This window comes from Haliotis rubra, unplaced genomic scaffold (genome assembly GCF_003918875.1).
Source record: "Haliotis rubra isolate DU_JTF1 unplaced genomic scaffold, ASM391887v1 Scf538, whole genome shotgun sequence".
NCBI classification, from domain to species: Eukaryota; Metazoa; Mollusca; class Gastropoda; order Lepetellida; family Haliotidae; genus Haliotis; species Haliotis rubra.
The window spans coordinates 90,981-114,473 of record NW_025767233.1 but is presented as its reverse complement, the minus strand read 5'-3'; the positions used below and the strand labels follow the sequence as shown (position 1 = coordinate 114,473).

Genomic DNA, 23,493 nt, shown 5'->3' with positions numbered 1-23,493 from the left:
TCAGTTGGAGTTTCTTCAATGAAGATTTGGATATACCCCAAAGGAGACTATTGCCAAAATCTAGTCGCGATAGGACGAGTGATTGCATAATGCTTTTTGTAGCATCACCAGTGAGGCAGTTCTGAATTTGACCGATGGATCGCAGATGAAAGTAGACAGACCTGCATAGGCTGTTCACATGATCTTCCATGGTCAGATTTGAGTCAATTACAATGCCCAGACTTTTGACACATGGCACGAAATCAATTTGTGAATGACAGATCGACAACCCAGTCTCTTCTATGGATTGAAGTTGTTGTTTTCTTCCTAGAAGAATGGCCTCTGTTTTCTCGGCATTCAGTTTGAGCTTCCTGTTCGTCATCCATCTATGTATATCAGATGCACAGACTGTGATGTCATTAAGAGCCGATGATGTCATGTCAGGTTTAAATTAGTTGCAAAAGTTTACTTGGTGTAAGTGGGGTTTCAATCTGCAACCTTTGAATTACAAATCCCGCAGCCTTAACCAAAGAATGTGAAAATTTTAGTAAATTTAAGTTTAAAATTAAGTTAAAACTTTAAACAATGTTAGCACATTTTATGGAATAATGAAACATGCAATCTTGCATTTACAGGGAGTATCCCTTTGTGCCTCAAGTACGTAAGTCGGTCCAAGGTTTGTCTCAAGACTTCATTCTCCACAGGAGGTGGTGGTGGCTATCGCCTAAGTTCCAACTTGTCCAGTTTCGTGATAACTAAGGCAGTAACGATTCACTCGCATATTCGGTGAATCGAACCGTGGCACTTCATGAATTCAATTCGTTATTCGTGGTCACCAGAATCGAATATTAACGAATATTTATGATTTTCTTAGTGGAGCATATTTTACTTGAACCCTTATGTCCTTTTCCAAAGTGAGATATGCAAGAATGGAACATGTAGTAGCATTGCAGTAGTGCAAGTCATGTTAGTTTGCCAAGGCCGCACATGGTACTGTCGACTATAACTATTACATACCAAATTTGAGTGTCATGAGATCACTGGTTATTGCTGTGACAAATCAAAACTGTCAACATGGGCGTTCCATATTGTGCATCAATCACTTAACTACAATATTGTATTTGTGAATAATTATTCATATTCGTTACCCAATATTCATGATACGTATTCGTTACCCAATATTCATGACACGTATCATATTCGCCACATAGTGTATTCGTTGCAGCCCTAGTGATAAATTCTGATAACTGTTGTGTTATCTTGTAAGAAGAATCAGACTCTGAAGTCTGTTGTGGATCTGTCACATTAGGTTAATGGATAACCTTGACCTTTGGCTTGTGGAGTTCATGCTGGGAACTGTCCTGAAGCTCATGCTCTATCTCAGCTACAGGACGATATGAGATTCGACCTATTCCTCCCTCATGTTCGTTTGCACAGGATCAGGCATTCACTTGGAAGATAGAGGAATTCACACCAAAGCATCAAGCACTTAGACCAGACAGACACATGAGGTTTCAAAGATTCCACCTGAGATACCCATGTATAGTACCCCATATTTTAATCAAGGTTTTCTGAACCCGCACCTCCAACAGTTTCAGCTTCCTAGCATTTCACCCTTTTCTGGAGAGATTCCGGTTTTGAAGAATGAAGCCTCATTTGAATCATGGAAATGGGAATTGAAATGTCTTCTTCAGGACGCTGCCTATCCACCTGCGATGATAGCCCAGGCTGTAAGGAAAGGTAACGCCGCAAGTATCCTCTTATTGCTAGGACACACTGCATGGATGGAAGCTAAAATTTTTGGAAAATGGACAGACTTTATGGAACGTTGGACAACACTGAGTCATTGATGCAAGACTTCTACACAGCTCATCAACAGGACTGAAGCTGTCGCATCATGGGTTGCATGGCTATAGTGTGATGGCATTGGCGACTCACTCAGTTGGAACAACATCCCTTCAGCATTTCCCTTGCACAGCTTCATCTTGCCGAAAGAAAGCAGTAAAGACAGTAAGGAGTAATGTAGGATAAGATTACATATATAAAAAATGTCTAATTTCTCCTTATCCTGACTCATGCTATTTTGCTTGTCTTCTTCTTCTTGAGAACACAGTGGAACACTTGTATCTCCCAATTGAAGCTCCCTTCAATGTAAAATCACTAATTAGTACTCACCACGAGTTATCTCTTTCCCAATCATTTGTGCGGGAACGAGGGCGCCACCTCCCGCCACATGCCTCACTCTCTCCTTCGCCCAGTGAGCAGGATGTGAGAGCGCCTGTGTCTCCCTACACATTATATCCTTTGTTTATTCTTAGTTATTAAACTCTCATAGACTTCTATAGAGGTGTAGCTAGTATCCTTCAACATAATGCATTGATATTTATTCGTGTTTCTACTGTTTTATTCACGGGACTCCGTGTTTGTTCAGTAGATTGCGTTGATGAAAATCTGCACTATTTGTAAATTACGTTTTCAGCTGCTGATCCGCATTTAATATACCCTAGTTGTACTACGCCATGCTCTACTGTTTCATGTTGCAATTATTGTACTAATTTATCCAATTCTGCATTTGATAAATATTTATTCTGCGTCTTGAGCCACGCAGCAGATAGGTCACGTAAACGGATTTTAGCCATGGCTAATACACCAGAGCCCTTACCCTGTCAACTGTTGTCGGACGACCCCCTCCCGTCTGGTGTTCCGCTAGAGCTACCCTCGGAGGAGAGGCGTGGGGCGCAGTCCGCTATCTCCAAGAAGCGACCTGCATCCCCGGACATCCCGTCGTCGCAGCCGAAGACTAGGAGGGCTTCCACGTCGTCATAACGCAGACTCTGCCCCCCCCGAGGCTACATCCACGTCGAAGGGGAAATCAACGAAGTCCAGCAGTACTTTCTCAGCCGAGATTGTTCCCGTTGCAGAGTTGGGCCTGTATGATGATGATGAACCGATCATCATACCAGATGTACGGCAGAAGAAGCGGCCAGTGTCAGCAACTATAACATCAGCGCAGATCAGCACGCAGGCTGAGGCACCTACACTGATGTCAGAGAATCTTTCTGAGGGTCCCGTCGCTACCATCGTAGAGAAGGCAGCAACTTCTTCAGCGTAGACCGTCCCAGACGACCTGATGAATCACATAATGAAGAGGATGGAAGATCGCTACGGTCTACGGAGGCCTTTAGAGCCACGGGAGACCCAGCCCACCCCCATACCTCCGTGTAGGGCGACCCAGCCCGTTTGCACGTCTCCGTGTAGGGCGACCCAGCCCGTTTGCACGTCTCCGCGTAGGGCGACCCAGCCCGCCTGCACAAAGGACCCCGATCCTCAGCAGTCACGGAAGGCTTCACGGAGGATGACTATATCACCTATGTCGGACCTTGATGAGAGAGGACGTTCACGAAGGTTAAGTGGCTCCAAGTCATCCTCATCTAGAAGATCATTAAGGGATTCACCGAGAGCTCCGCGAAGCTACCAGCGTTCGCCAAGGAAGTCTCCGCGAAGGTCACCTTATAGACGCCACTCGTCAGTCCGTTCACCACATTATTCTACTCGCCGATCTCCTTATCGATCGCCTCATCGATCACCTTGTCGATCCACGTACAGATCATCTAGGACTCCACCTCAGTCACTATCGGAGGAGCATCAACACATTATCTGTGACCCGATGTCTGAAGATGAAGATGGTATCGTATTTTCCGACGCAGAAATAAGATATTGGATGGTGAATAGTCTGGAACATTTCTTCCCGGCTAAGAACGAGAACTCAGCCCACACATATCTTATGGAGAAGCGATGCTGACACAATCACCTTACCTCCGATTGACCCGATAGCAGCGGTGCCAGCTAATCTGGATACAGCCTTTAGTAAAGCCACGAAATCACAGACACCTCATGTGCCGCATTTCAACGCTAACAAGTTTGCAGGTCACAACATGGACCCTTTTTACAAGGCACAAGATATCGATGATAACTATAAGATGATCAGTGATGCCAAGTCCAAGACTTACAGAATAGATGACCGCAAGCTAGTCCAGATGGAAACCATATCAAGGAGGATGTTCTTTGGTCTGAACAGATCAAGAACAGTCAACGAAACTCTCCTCACGAAGTTCAGAGACTCTACATCTGAGGATGACAGGATGATTTACTCTGCCCTCCTCATGCAGAAAAAGGACCAGCAGTTCCTTACGGATCACTTGACAGCACTATCCTCAGCTACAACTATGGCTCGTCGTCAAGGTCTCCTCGCCTCCTGTATTTGGGGTGATCACTTCACCGCACCACTTTACACAGCCCCGTGGTCTTCACCGTCCATCTTCGATGGTAACATAGACAAAGTCTCTAAAGAAGTCTCTAAAGACTCAAGAGAGGTACTCATGATAAAGTCTATGGATACGCTAGCAAGCGTCATCAGACAAACTTCGCAGAGGTACTCAGGCAAATCGAAGTTCTCCGGTCTACAGAAAGCACGGGACAGGAAGATGGCTAGTGTAAGAGGAGCAAAAGAGTCTTTTCGCCGCCCATACGGCAATTACAGAGGAGCATCAGGAAGAGGCAGGTCATCCAGAGGCTCCCGTAATTATAAACGATGAAGGACAGGTTCGGAACGACTGGAGTCTTCCACCCCCAGCCGTTCCAGTGCAACCATCACAAGTGGGTGGACGCCTTCAACTGCACTGGGAAAACTGGGGATTCCTAGAGGATCCATATGTCTCCAACATCCTACAGCACGGATATCGAATACAACTACAGGCCACGCCTCCCGCTGACAGTCATCCCTCCGAGGTTCGACTTCCAGGCTCTACAACTACCAAAGTTAAGAGAAGCGGTATCAACGCTCCTAACCAAGCAGGCCATAGAAGTACTGGACCAAGTAAACATCGAACCAGGCTTCTACTCCCCAGTTTTCCTAGTGCCCAAGAAAAATTCCAAGGAAAAGTTTTGTCTCATCTACAATATGAGCACGTTCAACAGAGACTATCTACGCAAACCGCCAGCATTTCGCATGATACACTTACCACAACTACGGCACTTAATTCGTCCCAGAGACTACATGGCCAGCATAGATCTGCAAGACGCATATCTGCACATCCCAATACATCCCGACTCCAGGAAATACCTTCGGTTTACACTAGATGGGCTGCATTACCAATGGAAAGTACTACCTTTTGGAATCTCATCGGCCCCCTGGTTATTCACAAGAGTGACGAAACCTATTGTCTCTTACCTACATCGTCAAGGACTACGCAGTGCGTTCTACCTCGACGACGGGATACAAGTGGATCCAGATCCACAGCGTCTCAGACTACAGTTAAACTTCATCATCAAGCTACTAACACAGCTAGGATGGTTAATAAATCTACTCAAGTCGGACCTAGAACCTACGCAAGACATGACAGTCCGTTACAGGTCCTTATCAACTCTCATCTCGACGACCCTCAACCATTCAGTCTACCGGATCACGTCAAACCTCACCTACTATGGTGGACCAAGAGATCGAATGTTTGCGTAGGCATCTCTTTAATAGAGACGGAATTGAAAACACATCTCTATGTAGACGCGTCACTCCAAGGTTGGGGAGCACACCTCGCCAACAGGACGGCATCAGGGTTATGGAGCCAACAAGAGAGCAAACTACACATAAACTTGTCAGAAATGCAAGCTGTAGTAAACGGCATACTACATTCGAGCAACTTACTAAAGAATGCCCAATTGATGATTCACACAGACAATTCAACAGTGGCTTTTTATGTGAACAAACAAGGCTCAACCAGGTCCCCGAACCTATTGACTCTATGTTTTCAATTGTTCGATTTAATCGACAATCTCAACATACATGTCAGAGCATGTCACATTCCAGGAGCAAAGAATGTAATAGCAGATGCTCTCTGTCGGTCACACCTACCATCACCGACAGAATGGATGCTCCATACAGAGATATTCGCACAAATTATCAAGAATATAGGAGCTCCACTAATAGACCTATTTGCCACTCGCTTCAACAATCAGCTGACAACATTCGTATCACCAGTTCTAGACCCACTAGCATGGGCAACGGACGCACTAAGCATATCGTGGGAAGGACTCAACACATACGCGTTCCCGCCGCCAGCGTTAATCCCACAGGTGTTACAGAAAATCAAGCAAACTCGGAGCCTCCAAATGATTTTAGTCAGCCCTACTGGCCAGCCAGAGAGCGTGGTTTCCAACTCTTATTCAAGAAATCGGACAACCAATACTACAACTTCCAAAGCCTCGAATCTACTAATACATCCTCACACCAAACAAGCGCGCGGAAAGCCAGAAGCATTCCAACTTCACGTATGGACTGTATTAAAGGCGTGTCTAAACAAGAGAGGTTATTCAGCCAGAGCGCGAAAGCAGTCACGCTTGCCTTACGTAACTCCACTCGCAACTTGTACGATGACAAGTGGCACAGTTTTGAAAATTATGCTGCAAAGAAAGATTTACAGCTAGATATGCTACACATCCACAAGTGGCTGACTACTTATGTTACCTACGACAAACTAAACGTCTAAAAGGCTCAACATTATCAACATATCTTGCAGCTTTAAGCTCCGTCATAACTATGAGAACGGGTGTCAAGTTGACGAAGACCCCAGAGTTACTCGCCTTACTACGTGCATTCCGATTGGAGGATCAGAAACAGAGATTTCGGGCTCCAGCATGGGATCTAAATGTAGTGCTCCAACATCTCACAAATGAGGCATATGAACCACTGGAATCAACATCATTCGAATTTCTGACACAGAAAACTTTGTTCCTGTTATCCCTAGCAACAGCAGCCAGGATGTCAGAGATTCACGCACTAGATTACGAGAGAACACGCTTTGATGACAATCATAACATCGTGCATATGGGACTACGCTGGGATTTCATCGCCAAGCTCCAGTTACCAGGTCAACCAGACAGATTATTCCACGTCCCAGCTCTCTCATCAATTCTTGGACCTCATGATACACTGGATCTATCATTATGCCCAGTCAGAGCACTGAAAATATATCTAAGGCGATCCAAACCGAGGCGACAAAAACTCAAACGATTATTCATCCCTCTATCAACTGCTACACAGACTGAAGTCTCACGTACAACCATCTAGATATGGATCAGGACTGTCATACTACGTGCCTACAAGGCTGCAGGACTCGACCCTCCAAGAGCATCTAATCCACATGAAATTAGAGCGCTAGCTTCAACACTGCTTCTGGAGATCCGATATGGTGTTTGCCAACCACTATCTGAGAGATATCACCCCCGAGGACGTCTCAGGTATTCACCATTTCGGTCCCATGGTCCTCGCACAGCAGTTGACAGTCCCTCGGAGAAGATAAGTCAATCTTACGAGATTTTTACTGCTTATTTCATAACAGTACTATATAGCTAATAACTCCATGAAGTTTATACTACTATATATTTTAGCTTAAGTTCAATCACAATCTTAAGCTCAGTACTATGTTTATTATATCATAATAATATCATTAGCTAACAACTCTATGAAGTTTATGCTATTATATTATCAAGCTTAAGTCTATCTTAGTCTTAAGCATAGTATTCATGATGTAAATACTTTATTTATGTTTATCATAATATCTATATATTGTAGTAACCCATATATGGCAGCTGATAAGTTTAACAGCAGGAATTTATCAATTCAGTGCCTTTATGAAGTTCCCATAGGGGTTATTACAGTTATTACAGTTATCAAATCACTAATTATCTAAATCCAAAATATTTTGTATTCCCACCTCCGTATCCGTAGGATTCTACAAGCAAAATAGCATGAGTCAGGATAAGGAAAAATATGTAAGTTTCTGAATAAAATTTATATTTTATACTTATCCTGACTCATGAGGTAAGCCCTCCCATCCTCCCCACATAACACTTTGGATTTCCCTGAAAATTCAAGTGTTGGGCTCGCTATATAAGGAGAGAGTGAGGCATGTGGCGGGAGGTGGCGCCCTCGTTCCCGCGCAAACGATTGGGAAAGAGATAACTCTTGGTGAGTACTAATTAGTGATTTTACATTGAAGGGAGCTTCAATTGAGAGATACAAGTGTTCCACTGTGTTCGCAAGAAGAAGAAGACAAGCAAAATAGCATGAGTCAGGATAAGTATGAAATATCAATTTTATTCTGAAAATTACATGATTTTACTGGGTTTATTTCAAGATAGTATTTGCATGATTTCAGATAGTTAAGCTACAAATCCTCCCTCACTGTGTGGATGTGTAATGTACTTTTATTTCTATGTATCTTGCATTTGAAACAAAATTTACATGAATTTGGCATTGTTTGCTGCAGGAGAGCGTATGTACTGAGCGGGAAGGCTGGCTTCAACCAGATGTCCATGACAAGAGTAGTGAAATTCTCTTCAAGCATGTGGACAATATTCTTGGAAGGCAACTCTTTCCCATCATGGACCCAGGTATGATGAAAAATTAGGCATCACTTATGAAGTCATTGTCTTCTGATATGCTTCCACTCTCGGATTAGGCAGTCTCACAATGATTGTTTGCCAGTGCATAGCATTTCATTTTATCATTTTCTGCATTATCATTAAACCCTTTATATCACTGCAAGTTTTGTAAAGTGAGGTTTGTGAATTCCCTTCATGTTATCTAAACATACATGTCATAGAGGAAATGATTGAAAATGAAAATAATTTGCTGAAATTTTGGTGCAGCTTGCTTTGCTACTTACTGTGCATGTCCTGTCAGTTTCTTTTCACCCTTATCATTGCAACTATATTGCAGTTATATAACTTCAGCCTGGCGTGCAGGTCTGCTTGTGGTGAATTAACTCAGCAAACAGCCTGAAGTCGCAAGAAGCTAATTACAACTTTTAGAATTTTATTTACTAGAACAGAATAACATGGTGTGGCCACAGAAAGTCGATACAAGCCTCTGGGCTTAGGGCTAGAGCTAACCAGTGTTGGGAGAGTCTAAACCCTACTGACTAACATTTTGATTTATAACTATTTATCTATAATTGAAACAATAAAAAGATTACGATTTGTTGATGATGCGAAATGGGTGTGCCCTATGATAACCAATGAAATGACTAGACAGAGGGGAGTACTTACTCCTGCTAATCTTAATTCAACTGGCACTAATCTTGTTGACACATTTACTGGATGCTTGGATGACTTTGGTATTAAAATTTGATGGGCTTGCTCAGGGCTAGGTCTTAATGATCCTAAATTGAAGTGTTTGCTTAATTTTATTCCAATACAGTTAGGACATATCCATTACTTTATAAATTAAATCAAAGCAATTTATTAAAGCACCTAGACATAGCTTTGGTCTTACTGAATTGAGTCTTTATTAACTTAGGCTAGGATTTATGTAGAACATGTTTTAAACTATGTAGTCGTAACTTACTGGGGTATACCTTTATGAATAGTGTATCAAAAGTGTATACCTTTATAAATAGTGTATCTGTGAGATATCTTTAATATTACTTTAAACTGGTGTCTTTCTCAAAGCTATTATTGATCATGATGAAACTAATATTCACATTTTAATTTTCCTGACATCTGAATCGTAAGATATCGCTTGTGGTAATAATTAGTATTGAATATTTTTCCTTATCCTGACTCATGCTTATTTGCTTGTCTTCTTCTTGCGAACCTAGTGGAACACTTGTATCTCCTTATTGAAGCTCCCTTCAATAAAAAACGTGCGTAAAATCACTAATCACTACTCACCAAGAGTTGTCCCTCCTTCCGTTTTGGCAGAAAACTGGCGCCACTGTTCCCCACATGCTTCACTCTCTCCTTCTTCGCCCAGTGAGCAGGTTGTGAGAGCGCCTGTGTCTCCTTACGGCACTATATCCTTTGATTATTTAGTTAGTTACCTCTATCAGTTCTTTATAGAGGTTTAGCTAGTATCCTTCATCAATATGTTTTGATATTTATTCGTATTTCTCACTGTTTATTCACGGGTTATTCGGTGATTGTTCAGTAGTCTACGTTCATGAAAATCTTTTACGTATGCAAGTTACGTTTCTCTGCTGCTGACCCGCACCTAATATACCCTAGCTGCACTATACCATGTTCTTTCAGCTCACGCTGCAATTTTTGCAAGCCTTTATCAAATTGTGCATTTAATAAATATATTCTTGGTGTTTTGAGACGTGCTGCTGATAGGTCGCGTAAGATTGTTCCAGTCATGGAGTCCCTCAACAGTCAACTGCTGTCGGACGACCCCCTACCGTCTGGTGTTCCGCTGGAGTTCCCCTCGGAGGAGAGGCGTGGGACGCAGTCCGCCACCTCCAAAAAGAGACCTGCATCTCAAGACATCCCGTCGTCGCAGAAAGGGCAGCACTGATACCACCGCAGACCTTCCCGGGCGACTTTATGCAGCAGTTCTCCCAGCAGATCATGGAGATGACGTTACAGCCTGGGAAAGAGACAGCCAGCCCAGGATCCGAGCCTTCCAACGCAGACATCATCTCTGAGGGGCCTGCCATCAGCGAGACTTCTACCAGTAGAACTCCAACGGACCAGCCTGCGCGAAGGTCGACCCAGCCAACCCCTGCGGAGGACCCGGACGATCAGCGTTCGCGAAGACCTTCGCGAAAGACTACACGATCTTCACCTGCTCCGGACTCGGATGATCAACGTTCACGGAAGCATTCGCGAAGGAAGAATCGCTCATCCCCGGACTCTGGCTCAGACATCCAGCCTTCGTGAAGGACCCGTCGCCACTCCCCAAGTGCAGACTCAGATGAAGCTTCACTACGTCAACTACAGTATCCAAGACATATTCGTCTCATAGATCGTCAAGGGATTCACCAGGACCTTCGCGAACCCACAGTCGCTCATCACCGCGCAGGTCCCTGCGCAGGTCACCCTACAGGCACAGTTCGTCGGGCCATTCACCACGTCGATCTCCTCGCCGATCTCCACGCAGATCCCCACACAGGTCTCCGCACAGGTCTCCACGAAGGTCTCCACGCAGGTCAACACGACGTTCGCCCTACAAGTGTCTCCGCGCAGGTCTCCACGTGGATCGCCACAGTCATGCAGGACTCCACCTCGTTCACCACCGGAGGAGTATCAACATCCCATTCTCAGCACTCCTGTTACTGAAGATGATGGCGGCATCATTTTTTCGGACTCTGATATACGCTACTGGATGGCTAATGGTTTGGACTTGGCTTCACCATGTAAAGACGATAATCCGTCTTACACCTATCCTATGAGAGATGATGACGTCGACACGCTCACTCTGCCTCCGATCGATCCCATCGCAACGGTTTCACAAAACTTGGATGCAGTTTTCAAGACAGCCACTACAGCCCAGGTGCCACACTTACCACAGTTCAGCCAGGAAGTTCTCCACCCATAATATGGATCCTTTCCTCAAAGCTCAGGATATAGACGAGAATTTTTAAATAATCAGCGATGCCAAGGCCAAGTCTTACAAGATTGAGGACCGCAAGCTGGCTCAAGTAGAATCTATGACCAGAAGAATGTTCTTCGGCCTCAACAGATCTTGCACAGTCAACGAAACGCTCATCGCCAAGTTTCAAGATTCCACTGCGGAAGAAGACGGATGATTTACTCGGCCCTCCTCATGCAGAAGAAGGACCAACAGTTCATGACAGATCACCTTTCATCCATCTCCGCAGTGCTAACTCTGGCTCGTCATCAAGGTCTCCTCGCCTCCTGCAGTTGGAGTGAACAATTTACAGCGTCACTCTACACAGCCCCGTGGTCGACTCCTTCCATCTTCGCTGGAGAAATCGACAGAGTTGCTAAAGAAGTCACCAAAGATTCAAGAGAAGTCTTAATGATCAAGTCCACAGACACTCTGGCCAACATCATCAAGCAGACAACCCAACGGTACTCGGGAAGATCCAAGTTTCCTGGATTACAGAGGGCACGTGACAGGAAAGTGGCTAGCTCCAGAGATGGGAAGGACTCTTTTCGCCACCCATCTGGCAACTACAGGGGAGGATCCGGACGAGGCAGGGCACCCAGAGGCTCCCGGAATTATCGATGATGAAAGACGGGTTCGGAACGACTGGAGTCTTCCACCCCCAGCCGTTCCTGTACAACCTTCCCAAGTGGGTGAACGTCTACAACGCCACTGGGAAAACTGGGAAATACTACAAGATCCATACGTATCCAACATCCTAAGACACGGATATCGCATCCAACTACAGGCCACGCCACCGCTGACAGTCAACCCGCACAAGTTCGACTGCAAGATACATCAGATAGAGAAGTTACGAGAGGCTGTCTCATCTCTTCTAACCAAGCAGGCCATAGATATCGTGGATCAAGTCAACATTGAACCAGGTTTCTACTCCCCAGTTTTCCTGGTACCAAAGAAAAATTGCAAGGAAAAGTTCCGACTCATCTACAATATGAGGAAGTTCAACAGGGATTATCTACGCAGACCTCCCAAGTTCCGCATGATACATCTACCTCAACTAATCCGCCTCGTCCGTCCCATGGACTACATGGCAAGCATAGATCTACAGGATGCCTACCTGCATATCCCGATACATCCCGACTCGAGAAAATACCTCAGGTCTACATTGCCATTTGGAATATCATCGGCCCCCTGGTTGTTTACAAGAGTAACGAAACCTGTAGTCACATCATCGAGGGCTACGCAATGCATTCTACCTCGACGACAGGATTCAAGTAGATCAAGATCCAGTCCGTCTCAAACTACAATTGAATTTCACCATCAATCTACTCACTCAGCTAGGATGGTTAGTGAATCTACTCAAGTCGGACCTACAACCTACGCAGGACCTACAGTTTCTAGGCATCAGATTTCTCACGACGCAGAATCGTGTCATCGTACCAGAGGACCGATGGCTCAAGATTCAACAGACCATCCCTCAAGCCTTACTCTCTCCATGGCCACTACGACAGTGGCAGAGTCTGTTGGGTCTCCTCAAGTCCGCACAAGACTCGACAGCCAGAGGCAGACTACAGCTACGCCTGTTACAGGTCCTCATCAACGCTCATCTCGACGACCTACAACCTTTCGGTCTACCGAATTAACTCAGACCTCATCTACTATGGTGGACCCGGAGGTCGAATGTTTGTGAAGGCATCTATTTAGCAGAGCCGGAATTCAAGACCCATCTATACGTAGACGCGTCACTCCAAGGTTGAGGAGCACATCTCGACAACCATGTGGCATCCGGGATATGGAACCAGGAGAAGAAACGTCTGCACATCAACATGCTGGAGATGAAAGCAGCCATCACAGCCATACTCCATTGGAGCACCATTCTACAGAATGCGCATCTCATGGTACACACAGACAACTCAACAGTGGCGTTTTACATAAACAAGCAAGGCTCAACAAGATCATTGAACCTACTAGATCTCTGCTTTCAACTGCTCGACGTAATCGACGATCTGAACATCCACATAAGAGCATGTCACATTCCAGGAGCCAAGAATGTCCTAGCAGACGCACTATCCCGTCCAGCTCTACCATCGCCAACAGAATGGATGCTCCATCCAGAGATCTTCACACAGATCATCAATGAAATAGGAGCTCCGTTAATAGACCTATTCGCCACACGCTTCAACAATCAGCTAACAACATTCGTCTTTCCACTCCCAGATCCACGAGCGTGGGCAACGGACGCTCTCAGCATATCATGAGAAGGCCTCAACACGTGCACGTTTCCTCCGCCAGCGTTACTACCGAGGGTGTTAGAGAAAATCAGCCAAACAAGAAACCTCCAACTGATTTTGGTCGCGCTTTACTGGCCAGCGAGAACGTGGTTCCCCATTCTCATATAAGAACTCGGACCACCAATATTGCAACTACCAGAGCGATCGAATCTACTAGTACATCCTCACACAAAACAAGCGCACGACAACCCAGGGACATTCCAACTACGCGTGTGGACTGTATTAAGGCATGTTTAAACAAGAGAGGTTACTCAGCCAGAGCGGCAAAAGCAGTCACGCTTGCTTTACGCAATTCTACACTCAACTTGTACGACGACAAGTGGCGCAGTTTTGAGACCTACGCTGCTAAAAAGGCATTTACAGCTAGAAATGCAACACATCCTCAAGTGGCAGACTATCTTTGTCACCTACGACAAACCAGACGTCTGAAAGGGTCTACACTCTCGACATACCTAGCGGCATTGAGTTCAGTGATAACTAGGAGGACGGGTGCAAAGCTAACCAAAGTACCAGAGTTACTGGCCTTGTTACGCTCTTATAAATTGGAGGATCAAAAACAGATTTCACGCTCCGGCATAGGACCTCAACATCGTTCTCAAACATCTCACAAGTGACGTTTACGAACCACTGGAGACGACATCCTTTGAATTCTTGACACAGAAAACGCTGTTCCTGCTAGCCCTAGCAACAGCAGCCAGGATGTCGGAAATACATGCTATAGATTACGAGAGAACGAGATTTGATGAAAATCAAAATACAGTGCACATGGGACTGCGATGGGACTTTATCGCTAAGAATCAACTGCCAGATCAACCGGACAGACAATTCCACGTCCCTGCACTGTCCTCCATACTCGGACCACATGATACGCTTGACTTATTGATATCCTTGTGTCCAGTGAGAGCATTGAGAGTTTATCTATATCAATCCAGAATGAGGGGACGCAAGTTCAAACGACTTTTCGCCCCGATATCAACAGCGACACAGACGGAAGTCTCCCGCACTATGATATCAATCTGGATAAGAACTGTCATATTACGAGCCTACAAGGCTGCAGAACTCGATCCTCCAAAAGCCTCTAACCCTCACGAAATTAGAGCACTGGTGTCAAAACTCGCTCTACATGGGAATTGCTCACTGAATACGATCATGGAGGGCTGTTTCTGGAAATGGGACATGGTGTTTGCAAACCACTACTTGAGAGATATCGCCACCGAGGATGTCTCAGGCATTCACCATTTCGGCCCTCTGGTTGTCGCACAGCAGTTGACAGTTCCCCACAGAAGATGAGACGTAGTCTCGCTGTGTTTCACATGACTGATCAAGCCTACACCTAACAGAGTTTTGCTTCAGTATCCATGCACGTTTCAAGACTAGCATAAGTGATAAACCCATTGTAAGCTTACTTGTACTTTGGGTCGCTTCTCCACTTTGGAGTCGCTAAATCCACATTGAAATGTTAACAGAAGTAGGACCAAAAGTTAACTATTGTGGTCCCCCCATCAATAGGCAGCTGAAAGAACACGTTTGCTTACAGCAGCAGAATTTAGCATAATTACAGTGCCATTATGAAGTTCCCGTAGGGGTTGTGTTATTTTGACGTAAAATTCACTAATTAAATCCTAAAGTGCTTTTTCCCACCACCTTTCCGTCGGATTCTACAAGCAAATAAGCATGAGTCAGGATAAGGAAAAATATGTAATTTTCTGAATAAAATTGATATTTTATACTTATCCTGACTCATGAGGTAAGCCCTCCCAACCTCCCCACAAGACACTTTGGATTTCCCTGCAAATTCAAGTGTCGGGCTCATATTCAGGAGAGAGTGAGGCATGTGGAGAACAGTGGCACCAGTTTCCCGTCAAAACGGAAGGAGGGACAACTCTTGGTGTAGTGATTAGTGATTTCACGCACGTTTTTTATTGAAGGGAGCTTCAATAGGGAGATACAAGTGTTCCACTAGGTTCGCAAGAAGAAGAAGACAAGCAAATAAGCATGAGTCAGGATAAGTATAAAATATCAATTCTATTCTGAAAATTACATTTTCGTATGAGTTATTACTCCATGATAGATCTCTCTGTCACTTGGAGGCACAACCTGACAAGTGTTCCACTCATCTCTCAGAAAGTTTGAAACAGTCTGTTTCTGATCTAGTGGAAGAATTCAGTATGATTCCATGATGTTTCCATAGGTGGAAAGGGTTTACATTTTTAGGGTTGACAGAGGAGATTACTCAGTACAATAAATACTGGCAGGGCATCCTAGATAAAATTGCCTACTATCAGGTTCCATTAACTAAGAAACGCTAGAGGATGAAATTGACAAGATATCACAACAAAACATTGTTGAACCTTTGCTTAGTATCCAAGGAAGTTGTTTCACATCACCTTAAGATATCATTTACCCAAAATAGATGAAGCCCTGGAGACATTGCATGGTCGTGAGGGTTAGGATTAGGGTTAATGTCGTGAGTGGTTTAATACCCTTGCTTGGCTAGCGGAAATTGGCAGGTTAAAACAGATGGGCTGCTCATGTCTAACACTGTCAGTTCAATGTCATGACTTATCATGTCTATCACGGTCAGTTTAATGTCATGACTTATCATGTCTAACACCATCAGTTTAATCATGACTTATCATGTCTATCACGGTCAGTTCAATGTCATGACTTATCATGTCTAACACCATCAGTTTAATGTCATGACTTATCATGTCTATCACGGTCAGTTCAATGTCATGACTTATCATGTCTATCATGGTCAGTTCAATGTCATGACTTATGTCTAACACTGTCAGTTCAATGTCATGACTTATCATGTCTAACACTGTCAGTTCAATGTCATGACTTATCATGTCTAACACTGTCAGTTCAATGTCATGACTTATCATGTCTATCACTGTCAGTTCAATGTCATGACTTATCATGTCTAACACTGTCAGTTCAATGTCATGACTTATCATGTCTAACATGGTCAGTTCAATGTCATGACTTATCATGTCTAACATGGTCAGTTCAATGTCATGACTTATCATGTCTAACACCATCAGTTTAATGTCATGACTTATCATGTCTAACACTGTCAGTTCAATGTCACGACTTATCAGGTCTATCACTGTCAGTTCAATGTCATGACTTATCATGTCTAACACTGTCAGTTCAATGTCATGACTTATCAGGTCTATCACTGTCGGTTCAATGTCATGACTTATCATGTCTAACACCATCAGTTTAATGTCATGACTTATCATGTCTATCACGGTCAGTTCAATGTCATGACTTATGTCTATCATGGTCAGTTCAATGTCATGACTTATGTCTAACACTGTCAGTTCAATGTCATGACTTATCATGTCTAACACTGTCAGTTCAATGTCATGACTTATCATGTCTAACACTGTCAGTTCAATGTCATGACTTATCAATGTCTTATCATGTCACTGTCAGTTCAATGTCATGACTTATCAAGTCTAACATGGTCTCAATGTCACTTATCATGTCTCAATCAGTTTCATGACATGACTTATCATGTCTAACATGGTCAGCTCAATGTCATGACTTATCATGTCTCTAACATGGTCAGTTCAATGTCATGACTTTCATGTCTAACACCATCAGTTTAATGTCATGACTTATCATGTCTAACACTGTCAGTTCAATGTCATGACTTATCATGTCTATCACTGTCAGTTCAATGTCATGACTTATCATGTCTTACACTGTCAGTTCAATGTCATGACTTATCATGTCTATCACTGTCAGTTCAATGTCATGACTTATCATGTCTCTAACACCATCAGTTTAATGTCATGACTTATCAGGTCTAACACTGTCAGTTCAATGTCATGACTTATCAGGTCTATCACTGTCGGTTCAATGTCATGACTTATCATGTCTAACACCATCAGTTTAATGTCATGACTTATCATATCTATTCAGTTTAATGTCATGACTTATCATGTCTAACACTGTCAGTTCAATGTCACGACTTATCAGGTCTATCACTGTCAGTTCAATGTCATGACTTATCATGTCTAACACTGTCAGTTCAATGTCATGACTTATCAGGTCTATCACTGTCGGTTCAATGTCATGACTTATCATGTCTAACACCATCAGTTTAATGTCATGACTTATCATGTCTATCACGGTCAGTTCAATGTCATGACTTATGTCTATCATGGTCAGTTCAATGTCATGACTTATGTCTAACACTGTCAGTTCAATGTCATGACTTATCATGTCTAACACTGTCAGTTCAATGTCATGACTTATCATGTCTAACACTGTCAGTTCAATGTCATGACTTATCATGTCTAACACTGTCAGTTCAATGTCATGACTTATCAGGTCTATCACTGTCAGTTCAATGTCATGACTTATCATGTCTAACACTGTCAGTTCAATGTCATGACTTATCAAGTCTAACATGGTCAGTTCAATGTCATGACTTATCATGTCTAACACCATCAGTTTAATGTCATGACTTATCATGTCTAACATGGTCAGCTCAATGTCATGACTTATCATGTCTAACATGGTCAGTTCAATGTCATGACTTATGTCTAACACCATCAGTTTAATGTCATGACTTATCATGTCTAACACTGTCAGTTCAATGTCATGACTTATCAGGTCTATCACTGTCAGTTCAATGTCTTGACTTATCATGTCTTACACTGTCAGTTCAATGTCATGACTTATCATGTCTATCACTGTCAGTTCAATGTCATGACTTATCATGTCTAACACCATCAGTTTAATGTCATGACTTATCAGGTCTAACACTGTCAGTTCAATGTCATGACTTATCAGGTCTATCACTGTCGGTTCAATGTCATGACTTATCATGTCTAACACCATCAGTTTAATGTCATGACTTATCATATCTATCACGGTCAGTTCAATGTCATGACTTATCATGTCTATCACCGTCAGTTTAATGTCATGACTTATCATGTCTAACATGGTCAGTTCAATGTCATGACTTATCATGTCTAGCACCATCAGTTCAATGTCATGACTTATCATGTCTAACACCATCAGTTCAATGTCATGACTTATCAATGCTCCAGCTACTTCTAGGAGGTTAACAATCTTGTTTTTACGAGGACGATATCTTTTCGTCAGATTTTCAGTCTGCTTCAAACCATCTCAGGTTGGATCTCATTCAGTTTCAACAGCCTAATTTAAAACTCAAACCTATATAGTAAACACTCTTCCTGTCTTAAGTTTCACTGTAGGACACATAGTTTCAGAAAATGGTCTTAAATGTAGTCCAGACAAGGTAAAAGCTGTCAAAAACTGTCCTGGGCCTCCAATCACAAAGCACTGAGGTGATCGTAAGTCACTAAGGTAACCTTAGTGTAATGTTAAAGAATGGGAGTTAAGGTTAACCTAAGTATATAAAGGAGTCCCTTGGAACGTAAAATATTTTGAAAAGGTGTTGGTCAGTTAAAGCAATGTCTCATTTACAAGTGTTTAGGTACTTGTTTTCACTCAAGACACCCAAATGTGAGCTTCTGGCTGTAGTAACATTCCTTAAACACTTTAGCCACTTTGAACACCTTCCTGATGTCCCAAAATTTGTTTTACACACTGACCATACCCCATTTTAGTTGGCTACAAAATTTAAAGCTCCAGAAGGAACACTTGCAAGATGGTTTAATTTTAATAAAGTGCTTTTGAGGTCTAGTATAGGCCTTGTAGACAGCATCAATATGCAGATGCTGTGTCCCATAAGTGCACTTTAGAGGAGTACATTCACTGTCATTATTTTGATTTGTCTTCTTGTCAGCACGGTAGTCAGTTTGTTGCATCAGTTTAGCCTAAAGTGGATGATCTGCAAGTTGTAGAAAGCTATGTTCCTATGTTCAGTCACCTGAACCTGTAATTCCGCTAGAGGTAGAGGAGAGGAATGATATACTCATTGATTCAGAAGAAAATGGGAATTGTACAGTTTTGGACAAGGTTGCAGATTATTCAGTGACTCTGCACTTTTTCAGCATAGGTATAGTATTAAAGTTATAGTCAGAAGTCTGTGAGCACCCTTAGAAATAAGAAATTTTAGGCTGGAATTCAGATGCGTAGATGCTTTAGGATGAAACCTATGGTTAGAGAATAAAAAAACAGAACTTTGTCACATGGTTTAGTTGAATGCTTCAGTAGGCAGTTGCATTGCATTTACTCTCATCAAGAACCATTTGTGATCTTCAGCCATTTTTACTCGTGGATTCTGGCAAAAAGGCTCTGATTGCTCTGATTGCCTAATGTGTTGTTGGAAATTTTGTTATTCAATAAATACAATTTATCATCTAATGGGGGTTGTTTTCGGTGCAATAAAGCAATCTGTAAAACTTGGTATCCAAATCTGATAACTATGCAAATTGCGTCAGTCCATGAACTTTCACAAAACTCCATACACGCCATACGAATCCTAAAACGTTAACATTTCATTGATGTCAGGAGTTAACATTATTAGTAAACAAATATGACTGCCCCCATTCTCAAAATTGGTGATTCTGTAAGAACTGATGACTGAAGTTCTGGCAAAAAGGCTCTCATTGATGACTGAGGTTCTGGAGTCGTAACTGCAGTAATTTACTTTGGAAAACATGAAATGGAGTACTTCGATCATGAAAAATAGTAAATGCTGGTTCTGGTTTCATGAGTTTAATTCATAGGTTCAGGTATCAAATACAGCTGCATGCCATCAAGGTGTCACACACACCATCACTCAAGAGCACATGTTGTACATCTCACATGGCCTCAGATACAAAAGTCAGATTCAAGGGTGGAAGGATATATTCCCTACAGTTACTAGGTGGATTATGTAAGGGTATCATGGAGCGGAATCGGATTCACAATTACTTCTCTTTAATAGATCACATTGAAGGTACGGACTATAAGGCACGACTGAAAGGAAATTGTCTAAGAAAGGTACCAACCAAGGATTTTTATCTATCGATCACAATGCAGACGACAATCAATTCCGTCGGGTATCAGAAACTGATATTGATGAGGTGATTACCCGCAATGAAAATAGAAATACTGCAAGGAAAACCCTGCCTGGTTTTGTTGTTCCTTTCAGACAGAAAGATCTCATTTTACGCATGAGTTTTGTTTTCACTGTATTAGCAACTAGTCACAACCGTATGATGCAGTCATGAACGACCTTCACCGTGATGTACCACTAAGTATTCTTACGCAAATGCCCGATTCTCTTCATATAAATTCACGTATGATTTGATTCTTTTTTTAGAGTAATTCTAAGAATTACATTATATGATAAAGAGATTATTAATCTTGTGTGGTTCCGTGGCCAAAGGCTCGCATAATACAATATTTTTCCTTATCTTGACTCATGATCTTTGCTTATCTCCCTTTCCCTTTCGAATGGTAGTGGAACACATGAATCCCTTGAAGCTTCCGAAGTGGACGTACAATACTCACCCACGAGTTACCTCCCTTCTCTTTCCTGTGCAAACGTACCATGTGGCATGCCCAGACATGTCACTCTCACCCTTTTCGCCCAAGCGGATGGTTGGGAGAGCACTGGAGTCCCGAAAACGGCAATTTTATCATTTTCTATTTAGGCCTATTCTTCTAAATTAAGCTGTGTATGGTTTTGGCTATAATTATTATGTATTATTTGTATAAATTTGTTGGAATTTATTAACTTTGAGTCATGTTTTCATCATGTAGTAAACTTGTTTACATTTCATGAAATCCTGCTGTGTGTGTAGGCACAGGTTGTCCGTGGCTGATCCTCACCCCCAATGTCCTTCGTGTACAGATCCATGTTCATCCACCTTGCGTTGTATATATTGTATTGATTTAACTGATCTACAATTCAATCAATATTTGTCTTATGTTTATAGACGTGCCATGGATCAGGTGAAGAAGACATCTCTAGTCACATGCGATAAATCTGGAGATCAGCCCAAAAATCGTATGTTACTTCCTGCCGATGTTCATAATAGTGATATGTTGCCTACTACGTTACAGAGCCAGTGTGCGGCAAGGGGGTTTAAGAAAAGGTCGTCTTCCTCGCAGCCTACGCCGTTCCAGTTCAAAAAAGAAGACAGTGTCCTCTTCTACTACGCAGAAAAAGTCTACGAGTACTAGATCTGAGGGCAAATCTACACGTGCTACCACTGTTATCCTTCCAACGATGAGATCATACCACCTAATGAGAAAGACGTATTTGACGACCCCCCTATACTTCTGCCTGATGTATTGATGACATCAATGACGCAGTCGACCTCAAATACTATGAGATCGTCCCCTATGAATGTCACAGCAGGCCAGCTGTCGGACATAAGATCTCTTACTTCGAGGACAGAAGTTAAGGCACAGAAAACAGCATCGCAGCAGCGTCAACAGATGCAGAACTTCGACCCTGGGGAGTTCATGACGCAGTTCACCAACAAGATGATGGCTATGATGGAGCAGAGATTCCAGCAAGAATCAAGGAAGACCCTCCAATCTACCGACACCGTTCGCAAAGCCACAGGCCTGCGCGCATCTACACCCATCAGAGCTACACCTGCAGTTGACGTTGGCGAACGCACACCTCCACGAAGGGCTCCACAACCGGACGACTCCAACATACTACAAGATAGTCAAGATGATACACTGTCCACATTCGCGAACCCCCAAGGTTCATGAACCTCTAAGGTCAAGGTCAAGATCACCTCATCGCAGACGTTCGCGAAGGCACAGCTCACCACACGGAGGTTCGCGAAGAGGAGATTCCAGACAGAGACGTTCACGAAGAGAATGCTCCCACGATAGACGTTCGCACAGGGAGGAATCTTCAGCTGCAGGTCGCGAAACCCAGGATGAAGATTTGCAAAGGGATGCAGGCTCTCACAGAGACACGTTAACTAGACACAGCTCGTTCACTCACGACACAACGGACCCTGTCTTTTTAGACTCTGAAGTAACAGCTTGGATTGCTAGCGGGTTGAGCCTGGAGTCCCCCTCTAAAGCTAGGAAAGAAGTTTACACCTACATGATGAAGGATGATGACTTCGACTTCGTCACAATCCCACCGATCGAGCCTATATCCAGCGTAGCGGACACACTTCGTTCAGCCTTCGCAAAGGCCTCCAAATACCAAACGCAGCAACTACCTTCTTTTGATAAGAAGATATTCCCCCTACATCACATGAAACCATTTGTGAAGGCGCCGGAGTGGGATGATAACATCAAGTTGGTAAACGATGCCAGGAGTAAGGTGTATAAGGTGGATGATAAGAAGTTATCACAACTTCTAGAAGCTTCTAGATACAGCTTCTAGAAGATCCTTCTTCGGACTGGCAAGATCTAAAGCCATCAACGAAGCCTTGAAACAGAAATTCCAAGTTTCCACCACGGAAGAGGATAAGATGATCTATTCGGCCCTCGTCACGCAAAAGAAGGATCAGTTCTTCCTATCGGACCACCTCACATCGATCAGCCACTACTACGAGCTCTGTGGGAGGCGCCCACCATCTTTGGAGGTCTATTGGATGATGCAGCTAAACAAACTACACAAGACTCCAGAGAGGTTATGATGATTAAGACCATAGACACCCTGGCCAATGACATCTGCCATACATCCCAAAGATACAACAACAAGTCTAATTCCCCCCGGGATACAGAGAGCTAAAGACAAGAAGTACTCCAGCTCCAGAGGCTAGAAGGACTCTTTTCGTCGCCCTTCAGGCAACTACAGAGGAAACTCAGGAAGAAGCCGCGGCCCCAGAGCTTCAAGAGGTACCAGACGCTGATGCCAGGGTTCGGAACGACTGGAGTCTTCCATCCCCAGCCGTT

At 43.3% G+C, this 23,493-nt stretch overlaps 1 protein-coding gene across 1 annotated transcript in view; it reads left to right on the top strand.

Annotated features, from left to right (window-relative positions):
- The window catches only part of LOC124253286 (general transcription factor 3C polypeptide 5-like), a 117,562-nt gene that overhangs the window by 70,856 nt on the left and 23,213 nt on the right, over positions 1 to 23,493 (top strand). Inside the window, exon 8 of the mRNA XM_046687030.1 lies at positions 8,304 to 8,427. Within this exon, the coding sequence (XP_046542986.1) occupies positions 8,304 to 8,427 (124 nt within the window). The remainder of the gene's footprint in view (positions 1 to 8,303; positions 8,428 to 23,493) is intronic.